This window comes from Schistocerca cancellata, chromosome 2, assembly GCF_023864275.1.
Source record: "Schistocerca cancellata isolate TAMUIC-IGC-003103 chromosome 2, iqSchCanc2.1, whole genome shotgun sequence".
In the NCBI taxonomy this organism is placed as follows: domain Eukaryota; kingdom Metazoa; phylum Arthropoda; class Insecta; order Orthoptera; family Acrididae; genus Schistocerca; species Schistocerca cancellata.
Window position 1 is genome coordinate 1,057,886,811 of NC_064627.1, and position 21,856 is coordinate 1,057,908,666.

The window sequence follows — 21,856 nt, forward strand, 5'->3', positions numbered from 1 at the left end:
TGTGTGATCTATTTAACACAACATACCGATAAATTTAAAGCAATATTGACTGTTAATCAACCCCAACTGTTTCAAAAAAAGATGTGTACACTGGTGCTATGTTGTTTAAACATCAATAATTGAGGTTGTCTGTTGCAAAGCCGTCATTCAACTGTGTCACAATATCAGTATGTTGAAAATGTTTTACAAGTACAGTTACTATTCACAAAATTTGTTGACTACTTATATTATTTAAGGGGAGCCGGAGCTGCCTATGCTGCCCATGTTAAAATCACTAAGTTTGAGGAACATTTATGTGTAAACTACCAAATAAAAAAATTTGAATTTTTTTTACATTGGAGTGGTTTAGTATTGCTGTTATGACAGAGGGATTTTGGAGTATCTTTTCTAGTTTCCTTCCAATTATTTTTTTATTAATGACCCAAATTTTTTTTACAAATAATTGCTTTATAATTAAACTGAAATGAAACTACTGAACATATTGCCAAATGGCTGTGTTACAATGTAAGTTGACCACTAGGAGGGCTGTATAAAAATTTCTTCTCTATAGCTTGAGTGGATTTTGAGAAAATGTTCCTTATATTTGAAAAATTCTAATTTACGGGAAATGGCTATCAAAGTTTCTCAATACATTCCTGCACTATAGGATGGATTATCATGGTCTTCTTCTTCATCCTCCAAAAGCTTCCTCTTCTGTCTACTTTTCTGGCCTGTTGTTCCATCATACTTCATATGCCTTTCTCTTCTTTCTGCTCCTCTTATCCTTTCTCTGTCAATATTTCTTAGTGCTCGTACAGTGTTCACCCCAGCTGTAAGTCCTAATGCCTTCAGAACTTCACACTTCACACTGTTCCCTTGGTTGTAGGTTGCTATTGCATCATAAATGCCAAATTGCAGTGTTTTTATCCTTACAAACACCCTTTTAGGAATCACTTTCCAAATCAAATTGTTTACGCTCTCATTAGGATTCTGCGTCTTTCCGTGTAGACATTTGTGTAACAATTCTGGTTGTGCTAAGTCATGAAAAATTGGTTTTATTGCATTTATCACAGCTGCTGGCAAACCATGTTTGTGATCATAGTCCTTTTTTGCATTATATTTGCACCAGGAATCTTTTGGGCACAGGCTGTGTTGAGGGTATTCATTGGAAGAGACAGTATGAAGGAACAATGCCCACACTGCTTTTCGCATGTCACTAACATTACTAGTATTTTGCCTTCTAGCATACCCATAGTATCTCTGTAGACGTTCAATCACCTCATCAGTAAGCCTGCCTCTCCCTCCTATTGTCTTTCAATCACTGAGCTTACTTGAACCCAATGTTTGTTTGAGCCTTCGAAGCCGTGCACCCATACGCTTTTGCACATGCCTAATGCATTCCAACTTTTCAACTACAAATTCATTTCCATATGGTTTCAGTTCCTCTATAGTCTTGAAACCTTTGGAGTCATCATCCCCAAGAAGATGCTAGAAGATGTCACAGGGCTATGGCCAGCCATGTGTTGCTTAGCAGAAGAACGCACTGTTTCAGTAATTGTAGTATCGCAACTTGGTATTAGTGTTAATTTTCTTTTCCCTACGTTCTTCCTCTTCTTATATACACGGTTACTAAAACGTGGCACCATAACCAGAACAACGCTTTACGCAAGAAGTATAATACTACCAACAACAGGCGCAACACTGAACTAATTCGAAACGGTAAACAGCAAAGAGACGATGTTCTGCGCTCTTAGTGCTTCATTTGTCACAGAAAACAACGTAGCCAACCCTTGCACACTCGCTGTATGCGTAACAGGCCGAGAAAATCCGAAGCAGTTCGCCAGGAAGTCACGAGAGGGTGTTAGATGCATTCAGCGGACGCCTATTTCTTCTGCAGGCGTGGGGGAAAATGGTAATAACTCCACTTCTAGGGCGAGTAGAACAATAATTCAAAGTTTACATTAAAGAAGAATGTTCCAATTAATTTTCGGTAGGGAAAAAAAATCGTAATTGTTTTGGATTTGACCACCTCCGGCTCCCCTTAATGAGCAACATGTTCCATGGTTTGATCTCATCATCAGGCTACAGTGTCAGTACAAAAAACAAGCACACACAGATATTATAGTTCCTTTGTATAGCCTTGGTATGTGGTGTGGTCATCCCTATCCTTGTGGTGTGGTAGTGTCCTCTGATGTGTTGAGATACCACTATTTCTGTACTCTTTTGGACTCCCTAGCCATTGCTCACAGACTTCTGGAGGTAACTTGAAACACAATAACCAAAGAAATAAACAGTGCATAGTTACTCTGGTTGCCATTACCTTTATTCAGCCCACCTTGTCACCTCCTGTCCTCCATTCCTCCTCCTCCTCTCCTAAAACATGCCCAAAATATATTTTATTAGTCATTACATTTCATGGAAAAGTTGCTGATATTCATTTTTTTCTGTTTCAGTATGTAAAGAAGCGTTGGAGGTTTTGACGATAGCGCTTGTGCTGAATCCAAAGGCTTTGGAGAACTTTACAAGGGAAAGGATGTGGCATACATTTATAATTGACTTGGTGCTTTTGTGCAAAAACAGGTACACATCTTCTTGATATCAGCTGTGACACTTTGATTTTTTTTATTTTAGCACTAACTTTTAGTGCCTTTTATTTATGTTACAGTGACTGAATCAATTACATGCAAGTGTTACAGCAACAAATGTTTATGTTTCAAAAGATAAAGACACTCTAATTATATGTAAAATAGGGGAAACACAACAACTCACCTGTACTGTGCTGATGTATGATGCAGTGAGGCATGCAACAAAAAAACAGTATTCACACTAGCAGTAAAGTTCTTGCTCTTTCTGTTACAAATGTATACACATTCACATGTGCAATCACACAGACAGCCAGGCATCCACTCCCACGACACTTAAATTCCATCTTGGCCCGATGTTTATCGACCATGGCTGAATTTTCTTAAGCAGAAAATGTCAAAATAGCAATTCTTTGGTAATATATAGGGGTGGTAAATCCATATGAGCCAACAGTAAGTGTGTCAATAGCTACAAGATAGCATAAGCACGGACAAAGATTTCATACAGCCGGAAAAGAATGTAAAACCCTAAAGTTCCATTGCACTCTGCGATCTTGACAAAAATGCAGTACAGCCTGTCTTTTACATTCCCAAAATTGAAATTTTCCCCACTGTTTACATTACTTTTTGTTGTTCCATTAAAATTCCTGTCATTAATATTAATTTACACCCACTTTTGCATTAATATAATTATAAATTACTTGTTGTTTAACCTTGTTGAAATAGCATTCAGTACCAGTGTAATGGTCATAGAATTATGCTGGCATTGTGTTGGTTTTAAAGTAATAATTACAAACCTTGTTGGGTTAACATTTTTTAGCCCTGAGCTCACTGGTTTGGAATCAGTAGAAGTCATTAAAATTCGGAACAATTCATGCTGCTAGTGCTTTGTTTCCTAACAGTGAACCATTAAGCACTGTTCACATTACATTAGTGCCCCCCCCCCCCCCCCCCTGTAATATGGAAGGATGATCCTAGAAGTCGGTCTAGGGAGGAGCTAATGGGGGGGGAGGAGGGGGGAGGAATGGAATATTGCTTCAAAAGTCGAGTTGGGGTCCTCCACCGTCAAATTGGCAAAATTTGCTTTTGCTTAAAGTAATTTCTGGTAACTGTTTTGGAGTTCATGTATTAATAAATAATAAGACTCCCATTTTAAGTTAAATGATATTTATTGGTTTAGATAGTAAGCTATTTGCTACTCGTATTCTTTTGTTAAAATGTGTTTGAAATACATTGCAACCTAATTGCTACATAATGATTAAAAAAGGGCTATAGCCCCCCCCCCCCCCCCCCCTTTGCCACTGTCCCTGGTAATATGTACTGATTTTGATGGTGTTTAATTTTGAAGTTAAAAGTAAAATTTAAATTACTGTGAGATGACTGAGCAGCAACAATTTCCAAAATCATGATTGTCACACTCTTTTTGGTGGTTCTTTCAGGATATGTCTAGGTTTCATAGATATTGGTAGGTTGGGACCTGACAGTATAACTTTTTAAGTGTGTATCGAAAGGATAGGCAAATGGGAAATGGAGGTGGTGTATTTGTCACAGTAGACAAGAAACCAAAATCCACTGAAATAGAAGTTGAAGCTGCACGTGAGATTGTTTGGGCAACACTCAGTATCTGAGGTGGGCATAAAATGAAAATTGGATTCTTTTATTGCTCACCAAACTCATCTCGTAATGTAACTGAAAACTTTGGAGAAAACCTCAGTTCACTTGTACGTAAGTTACCCAATCAAACTGTAATCATCGTTGAAGACTTTAATCATCCAACCATTAATTGGGAAAATTACAGCTTCGTTAGTGGTGGGCATCCTGTGAAATATTACTAAATGCCTTCTCTGAAAACTACCCAGGGCAGATATTTAGGAACCCCACTCATGATGGAAATAGATTGGATCTAATGGCAACAAATAGACCTGACCTATGTGAGGATCTCCACATCAAAACTGGTATTAGTGGCACAATGTGGTTATGGCAGTAATTATTACCAAAGTACAAAGGATTATTAATACAAGCAGAGGGATATATATGTTCAGCAAACTAGATAAAAAATTAGTAGTGTCATATCTCAATGAGGAACTTGAAACTTTCAGCACAGTGTAGGAGCACGTAGAGGAACTGCAACTTGAGTACGCATTTGGCTATCCAGAGAGCAATACTTGGTGCCTTCAATGACTACCGTAGCAGAATGTTGTCAAGTGATCTTTCACAGACCCAAAGAAATTCTGGTCATGTGTAAAGACTGTTAGTGGCAGCAAAGTTAGTGTCCAGTCCCTAGTGAATGAGACAGGAACTGAAATTGAGGGTATCAAAACAAAAGCTGAAATGCTTAACTCCTTTTTAAACCTTCCTTTCCAAAGGAAAACCTGGGAGAATCCCAGTTTAATCCTCGTACTACTGAAAAGATGAATGAAATAAGTATTAGCATCAGTGATGTTGAGAAAACAGCTGAAATTGTTAAAATTGAACAAAGCTTTAGGGCCCAATGGAATCCCTGTCAATTGTATACTGAGTTTGTGGCCGAGTTAGCTCCCTCCTCTCACTATAATCTGTTGTAGGTCCCTTGAACAAAAAACTGTGCCCAGTTCTTGGGAAAAGGCACAGGTCACACCCGTCTACAAGAATGATAGTAGAAGTAATCCACAGAACTACCGCCCCGTACCCGTGACTTAGATTTGTTGTAGAATCTTAGAAAAATTTGGAGCTCAGACATAATTGGGCATCTCAAACAGAATGACCTCCCCAGTGTTAACCAGTGTGATTTCGAAAACATCACTCGTGCTAAACCCAACTAGCACATGTCGTACATGACATACTGAAAGCTTTCGCTCAAGGCAATCGGTTAGATGCGGTATTCCTTGATTTCCAAAAAGTATTTGACTCGGTACCAAATTACGCTTGTTGTCAAAAGTATGAACATATGAGGCGTCAAGTCAAATTTGTGACTGGATCAAGGACTTTTTGGTAGGGAGGATGTAACATGTTACCTCGGGTGGAGAGTCATTGCCAGATGTAGAAGTAACTTCGGGTGTGTGCCAGGGAAGTGTGTTGGGACCCTTGCTGTTCATGTTGTATATTAATGAACATGCAGACAATATTAATAGTAAAATCAGGCTTCATTGCAGATGCTGCAGTTATCTGTAATGAAGTACTGTTTGAGAGAAGTTACATAAATATTGTCAGTCCTTCATAAGATTTCAAAGTTCTGCAGAGATTTGCAACTTGCTTTAAATGTGCCGAAATACAAAATTTTGCACTTCTCAAAATGAAAAAAAAAAAACATAGTATCCTATGACTGTAATATCAGTGAGTCTCTATTGGTACCAGCCAACTTGTACAAATACTTGGGTGGAAGACTTCGTAGGGATATGAAATGGAATGATCACATAGGTGCAGTCATGAGTAAAGCAAGTGGGAGACCTTGATTTATTGGTAGAATACTGGGGAAGTGCAGTCAGTCTACAAAGGAGATTGCTTACAAATCACTCGACATTTCAGCAGTGGAAGACATTGACAACAGCTCACATCTAGGCCCAAAAGAAATAGCAATACTCCTGAGCAGTGTGTGGCATCATTAATAGGACAAATTGTGCAGAACAGAGTGGATGATCTGACCGAGTGTGTGTGTGTGTGTGTTTGTGTGTGTGTATCAATTCTGCAACCATGAAGGCTGCAAGATTCCTTGACTTCCACAATTATGTGGAGAGGTGCAGGATTTGCTTAATAGATCAAGAGTCCGTTACACACACAATGTTGGTATACGGGTAGAGGTGACTGTGTGGAGTGGAGAGGAGAGGAATATTATTATTAAAAAAAAAAAAAAAAAAAAAAAAAAAAAAAAAAAAAAAAAAAAAAAAAAGAGAGAGAGAAAGAAAGGGCGAGACTGAATAACTGTCATCCACAAGTCCACCAAAAATAAACACAAGATGTGTGTGTCCTCCCATGGACACAAAATAGGTCAGTTCATTGCTGCAGAAGCAACAAAAAAAGCATTCCAGATTTAAAAGCACACACATTCTTCAAAATTGATGACGTTTTACAGAGCCTTGGAACTTGGTAGATTTAAATGCAAGATGCCTTTAATAGTTTCCACAATGGCGCCCTACCTATTTGGATTTCCTGTCAGATTTTGAGATAAAGTTTACTAATTGCAAGATATAATCAATACCTTCACTGAGTGATCAAAATGGTAATGCTACCAATGATAGTGCTACCAAAGAAGTTTTGCAAAGTTTTTCCAAAGAAATTGAGTAAATATGAAGGATGATACCACATATAAATTAAAATTGATATTATGAACTGAAAGTAGTGTGCGTACCAACTGTTCCTCCCTTTTAGTACCTTTCAGCTATTTTCTAATTGATGTCATAGTGGGTGGAGGTTGGTTGATGGGCAGGGGGGAGTTGAAAGCACTTGTTGGCATTAATAATCTTTACTGTGTTTAGTGGACAGTGCTCATGTCAGGCTGGCACTGGGCAGCGGGGGTTGTGCTGTTGGACATCCTTGCATGAAGCATAGTGGTAATGAAACTACTCTGGCTGCCGGCAGTGTTGGCCGAGTTGTGGAGGCGGTAGAGATATCAGAGTGAAACCTCAGACCTATATCTGGCTGGTGGAATCTGGCACTGCCAAGCACTCAGTGGCGGAGAGGGCATCAGTTTGGCTCTTGGCCCATCAATGTTTGGGCTGGACCCCCCTGGCAGGTGGTCCTGCCTGGATGAGATGGACTGGGTAGCAGCCTCACAGAGGAAGTTGACACTATAGTGGATATTTGGATGTTGATTCGATGACCAGCCTGGTCAGGTGGCCAGTATTTATGACAAGTGGCTACCACAAATGTTATGCACATTGTATGCCGAAATGTCCCTAGGTTCATTAACCAGGTGACCGTCAGTCGGGCTGTGGTGTCTAAGCAGTTACCATTGTCCAATATATTGCCAGCATATTATGGCAAGTGGCTGCCTGCAGCGACGAGTTCCCTTGTGTTAGGCTTACACCATTACAGTGCTCATTTTTTGCTCCCTTTTTAAAATATGTTTGTGTAGACAACCTGAGATTCCATTAATTTGTGATAGACCAAGTGGTAGTCAATTGGGGCATTGCATTTAAATGATACCAGGATTGTAGTTTTCCCCTTTAGTCTGAGGATAGTTATAACTCTCCCCCCTCCCCCTCCCCCGCTACACTTCCCCCCTCCGCCCCCATCCCCTACCCCTACACTCCCCCCCTCCCCCTACCCCTCTCCCCTCACCTTCCCCCTCGTACAAGTGCAGGAGATAGTAAAAGTGCAGGTAATGATGGCCAAATAAGAGAAACAGTGTTAATATTTTTAATAGTCTTTATAAATATGAAATGGATTGTGCTTTGTTGGATGAGTGTTGCTTAACTGAAAGTTATGTGATCGCGATATACAGTTGCGTAGTTGGGAAGACTTCTTTGCATTTTCAGCATATGGAATTGTGCTTTACTACTAAGTCAGCAAAAGTGTCTTTTTGTATTGTCACCAAGTGGCAGCAGCAGAAAACACACACACACACACACACACACACAAATGTTTAACTGTGTAGAATAGCCTCAGATTTTCCTATTTTGCTAGTGTGAATTTTTATTTTTATAACTTTTTGCTCACATTTTCTGCTATACTATTTTCAGCAATATTAAAAATTAGATTGTGCCATTACACTGATTCACTTGCTATGAATTCTTTCAGATCTGTCAGATTGTCTGCTGCTGAACAGTTCTTGATGATGTCAACATGGTGCAGTGGAGGGCAACAACCGCTACAATTCTGCATCTCCCTCCTCTTTAGTGTACTTAACAATATTGTAGTTGAGAATGCTAGAAATTCACATGAATACTTTCAGCTGTTATGTCGACTGGTGAACTGTGCTTTCATATCTGGTTGTCCTGTGCCTAATGCTGAAACTTTGCTCAATAATGAGATTTCCTGGCTGAAAAAAATCAGGGTAAGATTAATTTCTATTTACATTATGAGATGCATGCTTACCAACAAATGTAGAACATTATCACAATTACAAAATTAGTTATGTTCATAAATGTCCAATTATAATTTGTGTATCACAATGAAAAATAGCTTCAGTTCACCACACAGAAATTTGAGAAAATAAATTTTGGCCAAGTTTGTATAAAGTTTCATTTGATGGAAAGCAATATATTTTAACACTTTGCACTGCTGTGTCATCCATTTATTTATGGCATTCGTAATGCAGGTAAAAGTATACTGAATATAATAGAAGGAAACATTCCACGTGGGAAAAAATATATCTAAAAACAAAGATGATTTGACTTACCAAACGAAAGCGCTGGCACGTCGATAGACACACAAACAAAAACAAACCTACACACAAAATTCTAGCTTTCGCAATCAACGGTTGCCTCGTCAGGAAAGAGGGAAGGAGAGGGAAAGACGAAAGGATTTGGGTTTTAAGGGAGAGGGTAAGGAGTCACTCCAATCCCAGTATACGGAGGTTGGGCACTGACAAGAAGCCAATTTATGTAACAAAAATATTTTGCTGTTGTCCTAGTGTGAATTTGAAATCGAGAGAAAGCAAGCACTATAGTATTGCTCATACTATAAAATATTATTTCATTGTCACTGAATAAATTACTTCAATTTCTACTGTTCAGCAGTTGTAACATTGAGATAGTGTGCAGAAGTACCATCTCTCTCAAAATAACTGGTCTCACTAATGTATATATTCTTTGCAGTGATTCCTATGTATTGAAGAAGTCAAATAGGCATTCTTGATAAAGTTAGCTATTTTTAGTTGTTAGTTAATGTCCTTTTTGCCTGTTTCCCCATGTTGCCTTTGATAGTGATCTTCTTTACATTAAGTGCACTTACCATATTTACTCGAATCTAAGCCGCACTTTTTTCCGGTTTTCGTAATCCAAAAAACTGCCTGCGGCTTAGAATCGAGTGCAAAGCTAGCGGAAGTTATGAAAAATGTTCGTACGTGCCGCCACAACTAACTTCTGCCGGCGAATACATGTAGCGCTACGCAAGCATACTTTGTAGGCACAAAGATAAATTCTGGCGCCAAAACCTCTGCGTCAGTAAATAATTTAAAAAAAAAAAAGTGGAAGACGAGATTTTTTTTCTCCGCCGCGAGTTTCGACCACTGCATTTTCATACATTATCCAACGAAGTAAATACAAATTCCGTATTGTTCATCTTCGAATGTAGCACAATTTCAGTGTACTACGAAAATCTGACTGGCAAGACTGTTTGGGATGTTTGTCAATATGGCCAACTCTACGTTCTGAATTTTTTCCTATCTGTGAGAAGAGATGGTTGCTAATAGGAACCTGATGAAATTTGAATCACATACAGTATTCTCTTCACCATAAGAATAATACGAATATAAACATTTTGCCATGTATTCTTTCGTGTTTGCTGCTATCTCATTTAAATCCTGTCTGCCTAATAAACTACGAAACTATAGTGTGAGACAACAGCAAACGTGGAAGAATATACATATCATGTCATGTTTATATTCGTATTATTCTTATGTCTAATAGTGATACAGTCAGAAATGAAGCACGGCAAGTGACTAGATTTTTAAATCTAAGATGACTGTAATTTCTGTGCAGAATTTGATGTAATAAAGAACCGGCCGCAAAGATTTTCAAACGGAGAAAAATTTTCACAAACTCTCGTTCAGAACATGTTCTATCATACGCAGTCTATTATTTGATTCTTGTTGATCATTATCAAAGAAAGCAGCAGTGTAAGTAACAACAAATAGCAGTCTCTTGCCATTGTTTCGCTAATGAGACGATTCCTCTCTCTCTCTCTCTCTCTCTCTCTCTCTATTTTTAATTGTACACGGCGGTAGCGCGCACAAAAGCAAGCCATGCCGCGAGCCGCGACTGGCCGTAAACACGCACTATCAGAATGCGACAAACAATGCATGACACAGTGCAGTAATGCATTTTCAGCTTAAGAGTGACGAAAACACCTATAACAAAGAAAACGGCATTTATCAGATCAAAGCAAAATAAGCAATCGATTCAAACCAGACGAAGCACGTGAAAAAGGAAGGGTATCCGTATAAATACGGACGGAGCGCCTGACGCATAGCAATGGCTACGTGGTAAAGCTTAACTGCTAAGCTTACAACTCGAACCAAACTACTGTAGCTGTATCGTCATTCATTCGACCTAAATTGTGTCTCATATTACAATGGACCAACTTTGTTTCGATTTGGAGATGCGGCCTAAAACTTTTCTCTCCACTTGAATTTCGAGTCTCAAATTTCAGGTGCGGCTTAGATTCGGGAAATTTTTTTTTCCTTTATTTCGAGTCTCATTTTTCAGGTGCGGCTTAGATTCGAGTGCGGCTTAGATTCGAGTAAATACGGTAGTCTCAAGTTTGTTATTAAGTCCACAACTGATGAAATTAATCTCTCAAATGGCAGTATTTTTGTTATGTCAGGTACCAAATTTTTGTTATTTGTACTCTTATTTCCTTCGACACAATCCCACCATGTGTTTTATGTTGTTAACTGATATTGGCCATCATCATAGTAATTGAAAGTATTCTCAGATGGCCACATAGTCCGCCAAAACATCACTTGGTGATCATCTTGTGCTTTCTCAATCATTCTCTTTGAAAGGTCATGGCCAATTTCCTTCCCCATCCTTGAAACAATCCCAGCTTAGGCTCTCTCTCTAATGACCTCAATGTCAATGGGATAAAGTCCGTCAACATGTGATGAAAATCATTTTTCATCTCAGTTTTTCCAAAATGAAAAAGAAAATTAATTGTTGTTCATAATTGATGCAGCACCTCTACTCCACCTAAGAAGTAAAGGCATGCAAGACAAAAGTCCACAGTTATTTACCTTAGGTCGTTAACCACAAGGTTGGTTAGTAGCACCTTTTGAGAGCTGTATAAATGGTGCAGCTGGTTGATGTATTCTTATCTTTGTCCGCCACTTGTATTTTTCCCTTCTACTGTCCTTTCAATGATACTTTTAATGGTACCATCATGTCTAAAAGATGTCTGATCCATGTAATCCTTGGATGTTCAATTACCCCAGGAGAAAAGGCTTCTCTTCCTCCACTCTGTGCAGCATTTCTTCAGTTGATATGTCTACCTAGGAAATCCTGAGCATTCTGTGGTAACACATCTCGAAGGCTGTTATTAAACATTTTTCTATTCCTCTGAGTGTCCATGTTTCACTTCCATACAGCAGTACACTTAAAACAAACATCTTTGAGGTTTTGCTTGAGTGTTTGTCAATGCTGCTGGATGTGAAAATGTGTTGTCTCTCGTTAAAAACAGATTTTTCCTGGTGGATTTGGCTTGCAATATCCTTCCTTAACTTTTTGTCTGATGTAATTTTACTACCTAGGTAGGCAAAGGATTCGATGACCTCCAGCTGCTCATTGTGAAGTGAGCATTGGGCAAAGGTGTTTTTGTCTGCTCATCACTAAGATTTTTGGTTTACCTTTATTAATTTTCATCTTGTAGGAAGATGTGAGAGTGGTTTTCACATGGACCAGCATCACTTCTAATTGTTCTGCATCTTCACTTAACACTGCGATATCATCGGCAAATCTCAGTGAGCGTATTTTCTTACCATGAATTTTAATTTGTCCTATGCCTCCTAGTTTCTCCTTAGCTTTGGCTATTGCCCTCTGATTGTATCCATTGAACAAGAAAGGAGAGAATAAACAGCACTGCTTAATAGTACCTCCTTCTTGATGATCTCCACTCCTTCATTACAGCTACCACTTCTGTATGTAGTCATTGCAGTACTCTTCCATCCTTATACTTTATGCTAGTCTCTCTCAGCATCTTAAAAAGTTGTTGCCAGTCTACCCTGCCAATTTCTTTTTCCAAATCTGTGAAGGCAATATATGTGTCTTGGCCATGAATATTGTTTCTTCTGTGCCCCCACCTCGTCTAAAGCCAAACTCGTCTTCCATGATCATTGCATCTATCATGCCTCCTATCCACCTTAGAAATATAGGGGTCATGATCTTCAAGGCGTTTTTTACCATTGAGGGTTGTATATTGTTCAGATCTGTTTGAAGATGCTTTATTTGGTATTGGCACAGTGATACATTATTTAAAAGTCCAGTGGGAGCTCCCCATTTCTGTAAATAACTTGTATGAAATGGAACAAGTTCTTTATATAGCTGTTCTCCAGTAGCCTTGCTGAATTCTGCTGGTATATCCTCAATTCCAGTGGCTTTCCCAGGTTTTAGCTGCCTGGCCACAAGGTCAAACTCTTCGTGCTAGATATAGTCTTCCTTTCCTTCTGGACCGATTTCCTCATTGTTCTCAGTTCCAGATCTTTATTATTCCCTGCACACAGTTTTCAGGGTATTGTTTCCACTTTTCTATTATGCCTTTCTGCTCATGTAATACTATTCCATCTTCATTTTGTACTCCACTGCACTTTGTGTATTTTCAAAGAACTGTTTAATTGATTTATAGGCAGATTCCAGCTTTCCTACCTTGATCATTTCATTCAGTTCTTTGCAGTGGTCCTCCTAGTATTGTTGTTCAGCCTTTTTTGACTCACAGATGATTTCATTCCTCAGTGCTCTGCATTGCCTTTGTCCTTCCTAAGTGTTGTCTTGTTTCAGGTTATGCCTTAAATTTATTTCTGTTATTATGCTTTCTGTAAGCCATTCGTTTTTATGCTTTGCCTTCTGTTTCGCTATTACTTAGTTTGCTGCTCACAGGATATTGTTTTCAAGAACTCCCATTTTTCTTAAACATTTGTGGTGGTGTTCGTAACTGTAGCAACATTAATTTGTTCCTAGTATGTTGACCTAACCAGATCATTTGTTAATTTGTTCAGATCCCAGACCTTATCTTAATGTTTTTGAATGTCAGATTGCATTTTCATGTCCCTATGTTACGCTAACTATCAATGTCTGGGCCTGGATGCTTTGATTCCAGAACCTTTGTCTAACTGGAATGAAGTCGGTCCGACATCACTTCCTGTTTCTAGGGACTTTCCATGTACACCTTCCACGTAGATGGTGTTGAAACCACTTGTTACGTATTACTAGGTAATGGTCAGTACAGATTTTACTAATCTATCTCCATGTTCATTTCTTTCTCAGAGCTCACTGAAGCTTCCATTCTTCCAGAATGATGAGGTTGTCTTGGTCTTTGACCATGTTTTCAGCACCTTTTATCTTACAGTTGGTGTCAGCATGTACAGTTGTATTATTGCTGATGTGTTATGTTTTGTGTCCAATTGTACAAGTTGTAATCCTCCATCTATTTGTTGGTAACAGTCTATGTCCGAGCTTCTTGCAAAGTACCACTACCATCCCCTTCCTCAGAGTCACTTTCCTATACAGCCCTCTGTAGTCACCACTGGAAAAGTCTGCGCCATCTGTCCATGTCATCTTGCTCACTCGTAGTATGTCTGTTCACATTCTTGTCATTTCCAGCTTGAGGGTCTCTAGCTTGCCGCATCCCAGAAATGTTTGAACATTACATGTTGCTATTTGTCTTTTCTTTGTGTTCTTCATAGTCTTTATTTTATTGGAAGCGGGGACTTTTGCAGTCCACTCCTAGAGATCTGAATGTGGGACTAAACCAGAATCTTTTACAAAAGTATGCTTCATATTCATGTCTCAAGTGAAACGAAACTGCTGTTTCGTGGAATATTCTGCTGATCTTTAACATCGTGGTTACCCCTTGCCAGCCACATCCTTTGCCATTGACTCGTAAAGAGTTCTTCTGTCTTCAGGAGGGATTTCACCTTTTGAGGGTTAAAGGGTGCCCTAGATCTCTACCAGCTCATCTGGCTGAAAGGTATCATTGGAACTTGGTGGAGTGGGGTTCCTTATCCTGGGATTACCGATTGAGGCTGTGTTACGTGGACACACTGAAACTTGCAACAAGAGTCTTCTTGCTGCTTGCTGTGTAAGAACTTAGTTCTTTCTGGAATTAATAGGGCCTCCAGGATTAATACCTGTGACGTGTCCGCCCCCGGTAGCTGAGTGATCAGCACGACAGAATGTCAATCCTGAAGGGCCCGGGTTCGATTCCCGGCTGGGTCGGACATTTTCTCCGCTCAGGGACTGGGTGTTGTGTTGTCCTAATCATTGTTTCATCCCCATCGACGCCCAAGTCACGGACGTGGCGTCAAATCGAAAGACTTGCACCCGGCGAATGGTCTACCCGATGGGAGGCCCTAGTTACACAACATTTACATTTATTTACCTGTGACATTTTGTATTTAACAGCTGTTTCAAAGTCAGTGATCCTATTACGTTGCTTTCCACATACTGCAGTCTTTGTTTTTGTATTGTTCCCATAGCAAATTAAAAATCTAGCAATTTAACTAACTTCATGAGTTATTTTGTGATACAGCTTCAATCACCATCAGTCAGTCTACATGTTGTTGTTGTTGTTGTTGTTGTTGTGGTCTTCAGTCGTAAGACTGGTTTGATGCAGCTCTCCATGCTACTCTATCCTGTGCAAGCTTCTTCATCTCCCAGTACTTACTGCAAGCTACATCCTTCTGCATCTGCTTAGCGTATTCATCTCTTGGTCTCCCTCTACGATTTTTACCCTCCACGCTGCCCTCCAATGCTAAATTTGTGATCCCTTGATGCCTCAGAACATGTCCTACCAACTGGTCCCTTCTTCTTGTCAAGTTGTGTCACAAACTCCTCTTCTCCCCTATTCTATTCATTACCTCCTCATTAGTTACGTGATCTACCCATCTAATCTTCAGCATTCTTCTGTAGCACCACATTTCAAAAGCTTCTATTCTCTTCTTGTCCAAACTATTTATCGTCCATGTTTTACTTCCATACATGGCTACACTCCATACAAATACTTTCAGAAATGACTTCCTGACACTTAAATCTATACTCGATGTTAACAAATTTCTCTTCTTCAGAAACGCTTTCCTTGCCATTGCCAGTCTACATTTTATATCCGCTCTACTTCGACCACCATCAGTTATTTTGCTCCCCAAATAGCAAAACTCCTTTACTACTTTAAGTGTCTCATTTCCTAATCTAATTCCCACAGCATCACCCGATATCATTCAACTACATTGCGTTGTCCTCGTTTTGCTTTTGTTATATATATAAAAACAAAGATGATGAGACTTACGAAACAAAAGTGCTGGCAGGTAGATAGACACACAAACATGCACACAAAATTCAAGCTTTCGCAACAAACGGTTGCTTCATCAGGAAAGAGGGAAGGAGAGGGAAAGACGAAAGGATGTGGATTTTAAGGGAGAGGGTAAGGAGTCATTCCAATCCTGGGAGCGGAAAGACTTACCTTAGGGGGAAAAAAGGACAGGTATACACACACACACACACACACACACACACACACACACACACACACACACACACACACACACAGAAAGCAGACATTTGTAAAGGCAAAGAGTTTGGGCAGAGATGTCAGTTGAGACGGAAGTAAAGAGGCAAAGATGATGTTGAAAGACAGGTGAGGTATGAGTGGCGGCAACTTAAAATTAGCGGAGGTTGAGGCCTGGCAGATAACGAGAAGAGAGGATATACTGAAGGGCAAGTTCCCATCTCCGGAGTTCTGACAGGTTGGTGTTAGTGGGAAGTATCCAGATAACCCGGACGGTGTAACACTGTGCCAAGATGTGCTGGCTGTGCACCAAGGCATGTTTAGCCACAGGGTGATTCTCATTACCAACAAACACTGTCTGCCTGTGTCCATTCATGCGAATGGACAGTTTGTTGCTGGTCATTCCCACATAGAAAGCTTCAAAGTGTAGGCAGGTCAGTTGGTAAATCACGTGGGTGCTTTCACACGTGGCTCTGCCTTTGATCGTGTACACCTTCCGGGTTACAGGACTGGCGTAGGTGGTGGTGGGAGGGTGCATGGGACAGGTTTTACACTGGGGGCGGTTACAAGGGTAGGAGCCAGAGGGTAGGGAAGGTGGTTTGGGGATTTCATAGGGATGAACTAAGAGGTTACGAAGGTTAGGTGGACGGCGAAAAGACACTCTTGGTGGAGTGGCTCTGGTTATTTGCTTCTGTACCAAGTCGGGAGGGTAGTTGCGGGACGCGAAAGCTGTTTTCAGGTTGTTGGTGTAATGGTTCAGGGATTCCGGACTGGAGCAGATTCGTTTGCCACGAAGACCTAGGCTGTAGGGAAGGGACCGTTTGATGTGGAATGGGTGGCAGCTGTCATAATGGAGGTACTGTTGCTTGTTGGTGGGTTTGATGTGGACGGACGTGTGAAGCTGGCCATTGGACAGATGGAGGTCAATGTCAAGGAAAGTGGCATGGGATTTAGAGTAGGACCAGGTGAATCTGATGGAACCAAAGGAGTTGAGGTTGGAGAGGAAATTCTGGAGTTCTTCTTCACTGAGAGTCCAGATCATGAAGATGTCATCAATAAATCTGTACCAAACTTTGGGTTTGCAGGCCTGGGTAACCAAGAAGGCTTCCTCTAAGTGACCCATGAATAGGTTGGCGTACAAGGGGGCCATTCTGGTACCTATGGCTGTTGCCTTTAATTGTTGGTAGGTCTGGCCTTCAAAAGTGAAGAAGTTGTGGGTCAGGATGAAGCTGGCAAAGGTAATGAGGAAAGAGGTTTTAGGTAGGGTGGCAGGTGATCGGCGGGAAAGGAAGTGCTCCATCGCAGCGAGGCCCTGGACGTGCGGAATATTTGTGTATAAGGAAGTGGCATCAATAGTTACAAGGATGGTTTCCGGGGGTAACAGACTGGGTAAGGATTCCAGGCGTTCGAGATAGTGGTTGGTGTCTTTGATGAAGGATGGGAGACTGCATGTAATGGGTTGATCTATGTAGGCAGAGATCCGTTCTGTGTGGGCTTGGTAACCAGCTACAATGGGGCGGCCGGGATGATTGGGTTTGTGAATTTTAGGAAGAAGGTAGGGGTGCGGGGTGTCGGTGGGGTCAGGAGGTTGATGGAGTTAGGTGAAAGGTTTTGTAGGGGGCCTAAGGTTCTGAGGATTCCTTGAAGCTCCGCCTGGACATCAGGAATGGGATTACCTTGGCAAACTTTGTATGTGGTGTTGTCTGAAAGCTGACGCAGTCCCTCAGCCACATACTCCCAACGATAAAGTACCACTGTCGTGGAACCCTTGTCCGCTGGAAGAATGACGATGAAACGGTCAGCCTTCAGAGGTTGAGGTTTGCTGGAAAGGTTGTGAAGGGTGAGTGAGTTGCCTTACCAGAGGTGGGAAACCAGGAGATTGGATAGTTTTTTAAGGTGGAGGGTGGCATGCTCTTCTAATTTGCGGTTGGCCTGTAGGAGGATGCTCTGAACAGCCGGTGTGGATGTGGGAGAGGAAAGATTGAGGACTTTTATTAAGGATAGGAGTTGACGGGTGTGTTCATTGGCTGAGTTGATGTGTAGGTGAAGGATTAGGTGGGTGAGGGCAATGGATTGTTCAGTTTGGAACTGGTATAGGGACTGATGGAAAGAAGGGTTGCAGCCAGAGATGGGAACTTTAAGTGTGAGGCCTTTGGGGATAATGCCAAATGTCAGACAAGCCTGAGAAAATAAAATATGGGAGTGTAATCTGGCTAGGGCGAAGGCATGTTTGCGGAGGGAATGTAAACATAACTTAATGGGGTCATTGTGGAGGTGTTGTGAGGGTGACATGGTATTAGAAGGTGGAAAGTTTAACATGAGGCTGAAATAAAAATGAAAATAAAAATATATGGGGAGAGATAAAGGTGAACTAGAAAGCAACTGGAGATCTGGTGTGAAAAAGGGCGAAAAAGTGTTGGTTAGAGCTGGGCTATGTTGATCCTGTGGTTAACTTGTGTAGGTAGACAGCGATGTGCATAAAGGTTAGGTGGTTGTGTTGCCGCCAAAACACGTTAAAGGGGGGAGAAATTCGGGAAAATTTCGAAAAATACACACACACACACACACACACACACACACACAAATGACTTAAATCTAGAATCTCAGCTAAAGAGATATTAGTAAATGTGTGTGTCCATATACTATACTCACAAATGTATTACTAACACATTGGCTAGATGGCAATTGTTTTGGGTTCTTCAACCGAAAGCCATTTTATCCATGACCTGATGATTCACTGTCACAGGTCTGTTGCATCCTCAAAGAATCTCAAGAAGTGAACACAAAAATCATAATTATTACAAAAGTATTACTTTTGGTAATAGTCTAGAATAGTGTAAGATAAATGGCTATTGAAATCTGTTTCTAATAACATACTCAATTCAACAGGAGAATGTAAAGGAGACTGGAGAGACATTTGTTGATGAAGCTGTCTTGGAGGGTCATCTTGGAATTGCAAAAGAATTGTTATCTTTCATGCCACCAGATAAGAAATATGAAATAGGCTCTGAAGAAAAGAAGAGTATTAACCTAATAAAGGTAGGCTGAATATTAACATTATTCCAACTCTACTCATGGCTGCCCCTGAAATAAGACACACTTCCATTTTTCACGAAGATGAGAAAACCATTCTACTTTTAAATAATGATAGTTCTAAAGTTTAAGTAATTGCCTTACATATTAGTATTTGACTTGAGAAACTTGCTATGCAAGTAACAGATGTATTTGTGACTCATGAGTGTTGTTGTCATTGTCGCTGCTGATGTTGCTGTTTCAAGTATAAAGACTGGTTTGATGCAGCTCTCTACACCAGTCTCTCTTCTGTAAGCTTTGTCGTGAGTGCATAACAACTGCATCTATGTGAACCTTACCTGTCCCTTTGCAATTTTTGTCCCCCACACATCCCTCCATTGCGAAATTAAATATTTCTTGTAATAGTATTTCCACTGTAAATAAATAAATCAAAATGCCTTTCATGTAATTTTCTTTGTGTATAGAATAACTAGATTGTGCTCATTTAAGATTAATTGTCAGTTATGAATGTTACCCATATTGCAAGTCTTTGGTGGTTTCACGATATTTTCGAAGATGCGTTACACTTTTGAGGTATATTAAGAATGACTGAGATCTTTCATTACTATTTACATTCTGTCTTTACCATCACTTATTACGTATTGTCTGTATAATTAATGTTATGTAAGATATGTGCTAAACCATTTTTAAAATAGATTGATTTTAGTCTTTTCATTAACTTTCTTAGAAAATTTATTGCATTTTCATTTTGTGGTGAAAAATACTGTTCAAGTCATTTTATTTTTTATTGTTGAATAAATACAATAAAATCCCTTCTTAACAAATGTCTGGGGACGTAAACATGTTTTTCTATAAATGGAGGCTTTCATTAGATACAAATTTGGCTGAGTTACACTGGAGTGAAGACCAGAAAATTACTGGACCATTTTTGTGTTGTACAAGTACTTGCAATAGCAAGGTGAAAACTATAATATGGCATAGCTGAAATTAAACAGGTTTTCACTTTTAAGATGCATGTAAAATTGACAATTCTTGATTTAAAGAATTCCTCCAGATAGAATATAGTTTTAGTCAACTAATGACACAGATTGAATATGACAATGAGGAACTAAGAAAGACTTCTTAAATGCCATGCTTTTTCTTTTAAGGAAAAAGGTTACTTGATACTAGTAGTCTCCTCTAGTTGTTTGCTGCTAGAATTGACTTCACTGACAAAAATAGCCTCTATCCCGTAGCCCCTTGCATAGTTGCAGAAATTTGATGCAGGCGAATCCTCTTTTTAGTTAACCTCTTAAAAACAAAGATTCCATGACTTACCAAATGGGAAAGCGCTGGTAGATAGACACAATAAAAAACACACAAACACACACACAGAATTTCAAGCTTTCGCAACCAACGGTTGTTTCGTCAGGAAAGAGGGAAGGAGAGGGAAAGACGAAAGGATGTGGGTTTTAAGGGTAAGGGTAAGGAGTCATTCCAATCCTGGGAATCCTGGGATTGGAATGACTCCTTACCCTCTCCCTTAAAACCCACAGCACATCATGGACGGTAGTTGCCGCAAGTAGAGTCCCATCCACCAGAGGGCACGCGAGAATTCGGCCGCAATCTCTGCCAGCGGAACAACAACAACAACTCAGGCAGCACGGGCCGTGCCCAGCGATTTCACATCGGGCATGCCTAGGAGACAGTTCCCGGTCTATGCTATGTGAAGTGCGACGGTAAACATGAACCGTGTTACTACAGTGTTGGTGACGAGTAGGGTCGTTCTTTCGCGTGTTGCGTCGTTGCTCCGGTTTCGCAGCTCATCCACGGCATGGAGGATTTAGTGCGGGTTTTGGTGGAGCAGCAGATGGAGCTCATGGCCACCATGAAACAAGTGCTTCTGGCGTTGCTCTCCACGCAGTCTGCTCCAGCGCCGTTCCCTCCTCCCGTATGACAAGATGGAGGAGGATTGGGATGCATATGAACATCGCCTTCGGCAGCATTTTCAGGCGTTTCATGTTGCCGATGCGGAGGTAAGTCGTGCTCTTTTCTTGTCTTGGATATCTCCCTCGCTGTATCAAGTTTTGCGGTAGCTAGCGCCGTTGGAGGAACCCTTGTCGTTGTCTTTTGACGCAATGTGTTCATTGCTGTCTTCATATTATCACCGCCGCATGCATGTTGTGGTGGCTAGGGTCGAGTTCTATCAATGCAAGAAGCAGCCCCATCAGTATTACTGGGCGTGGGCCGCTACCATGCATGGTCGTAGTCGCAAGTGTCATTTTGTCACGGAGCAGTCGCGAGAGTCGTATGCCCACGTTATGGTGCGTGACGTCATTGTTCGTTCAGCCCCTGATAGGGAGGTCCGGCAACGGGCCCTGTAGTTAGAAGACCCTTCCCTTGAGGAAGTTCTGTCCATTGCTCAATCGTATGAAGTCTCTCACGCCGCTGGTCAACAGTTGGAAGCGTGGTGCAACGTCGCGGTGTTTCAGGGCGGCGCGGCCGCGTCCACTGCGCCCAGCGTGGACGACGTGCGAGCAGTACAATCCGGCCGTTACAGCCGCTCCCACACGGCGTGTAAACAAAGTTCCAGCCACCGGCCCCTGTTACCGTCCTGTGCGTCGTGCTATATCTGTCATGATCGGTCAGAGTGCCACCAACATTGGGCCGTTTGTCGCAAATGTAATAAAAAAGGGCACATTGCTAAAGTTTGCCGCTCAGCAACGTGGTCGTTGACATTCAGGAAGTTTCATCAGGCCAGGCTCCCAACGCATCGGCACACAAACTCTTTATCGAGGTGTTGGTTCGGTCGCGCCGATTACAACTGCAAGTAGATACGGGAGCGGCAGTTTCTTTGTTGCATGCACAAACTTACTCCAACCTTGGGTCGCCCCCCTTTAGCCAGTTTACTGGCATCTACGCTGTTATGGTAA

At 40.9% G+C, this 21,856-nt stretch overlaps 1 protein-coding gene across 1 annotated transcript in view; it reads left to right on the forward strand.

Moving 5' to 3' along the window:
- LOC126163053 (probable ubiquitin carboxyl-terminal hydrolase FAF-X) overlaps positions 1 to 21,856 on the forward strand; it is a 331,505-nt gene that overhangs the window by 181,022 nt on the left and 128,627 nt on the right. The window contains exons 23-25 of the mRNA XM_049919945.1: positions 2,433 to 2,559; positions 8,277 to 8,532; positions 18,801 to 18,950. Coding sequence (XP_049775902.1) covers positions 2,433 to 2,559; positions 8,277 to 8,532; positions 18,801 to 18,950 — 533 coding nt within the window. The remainder of the gene's footprint in view (positions 1 to 2,432; positions 2,560 to 8,276; positions 8,533 to 18,800; positions 18,951 to 21,856) is intronic.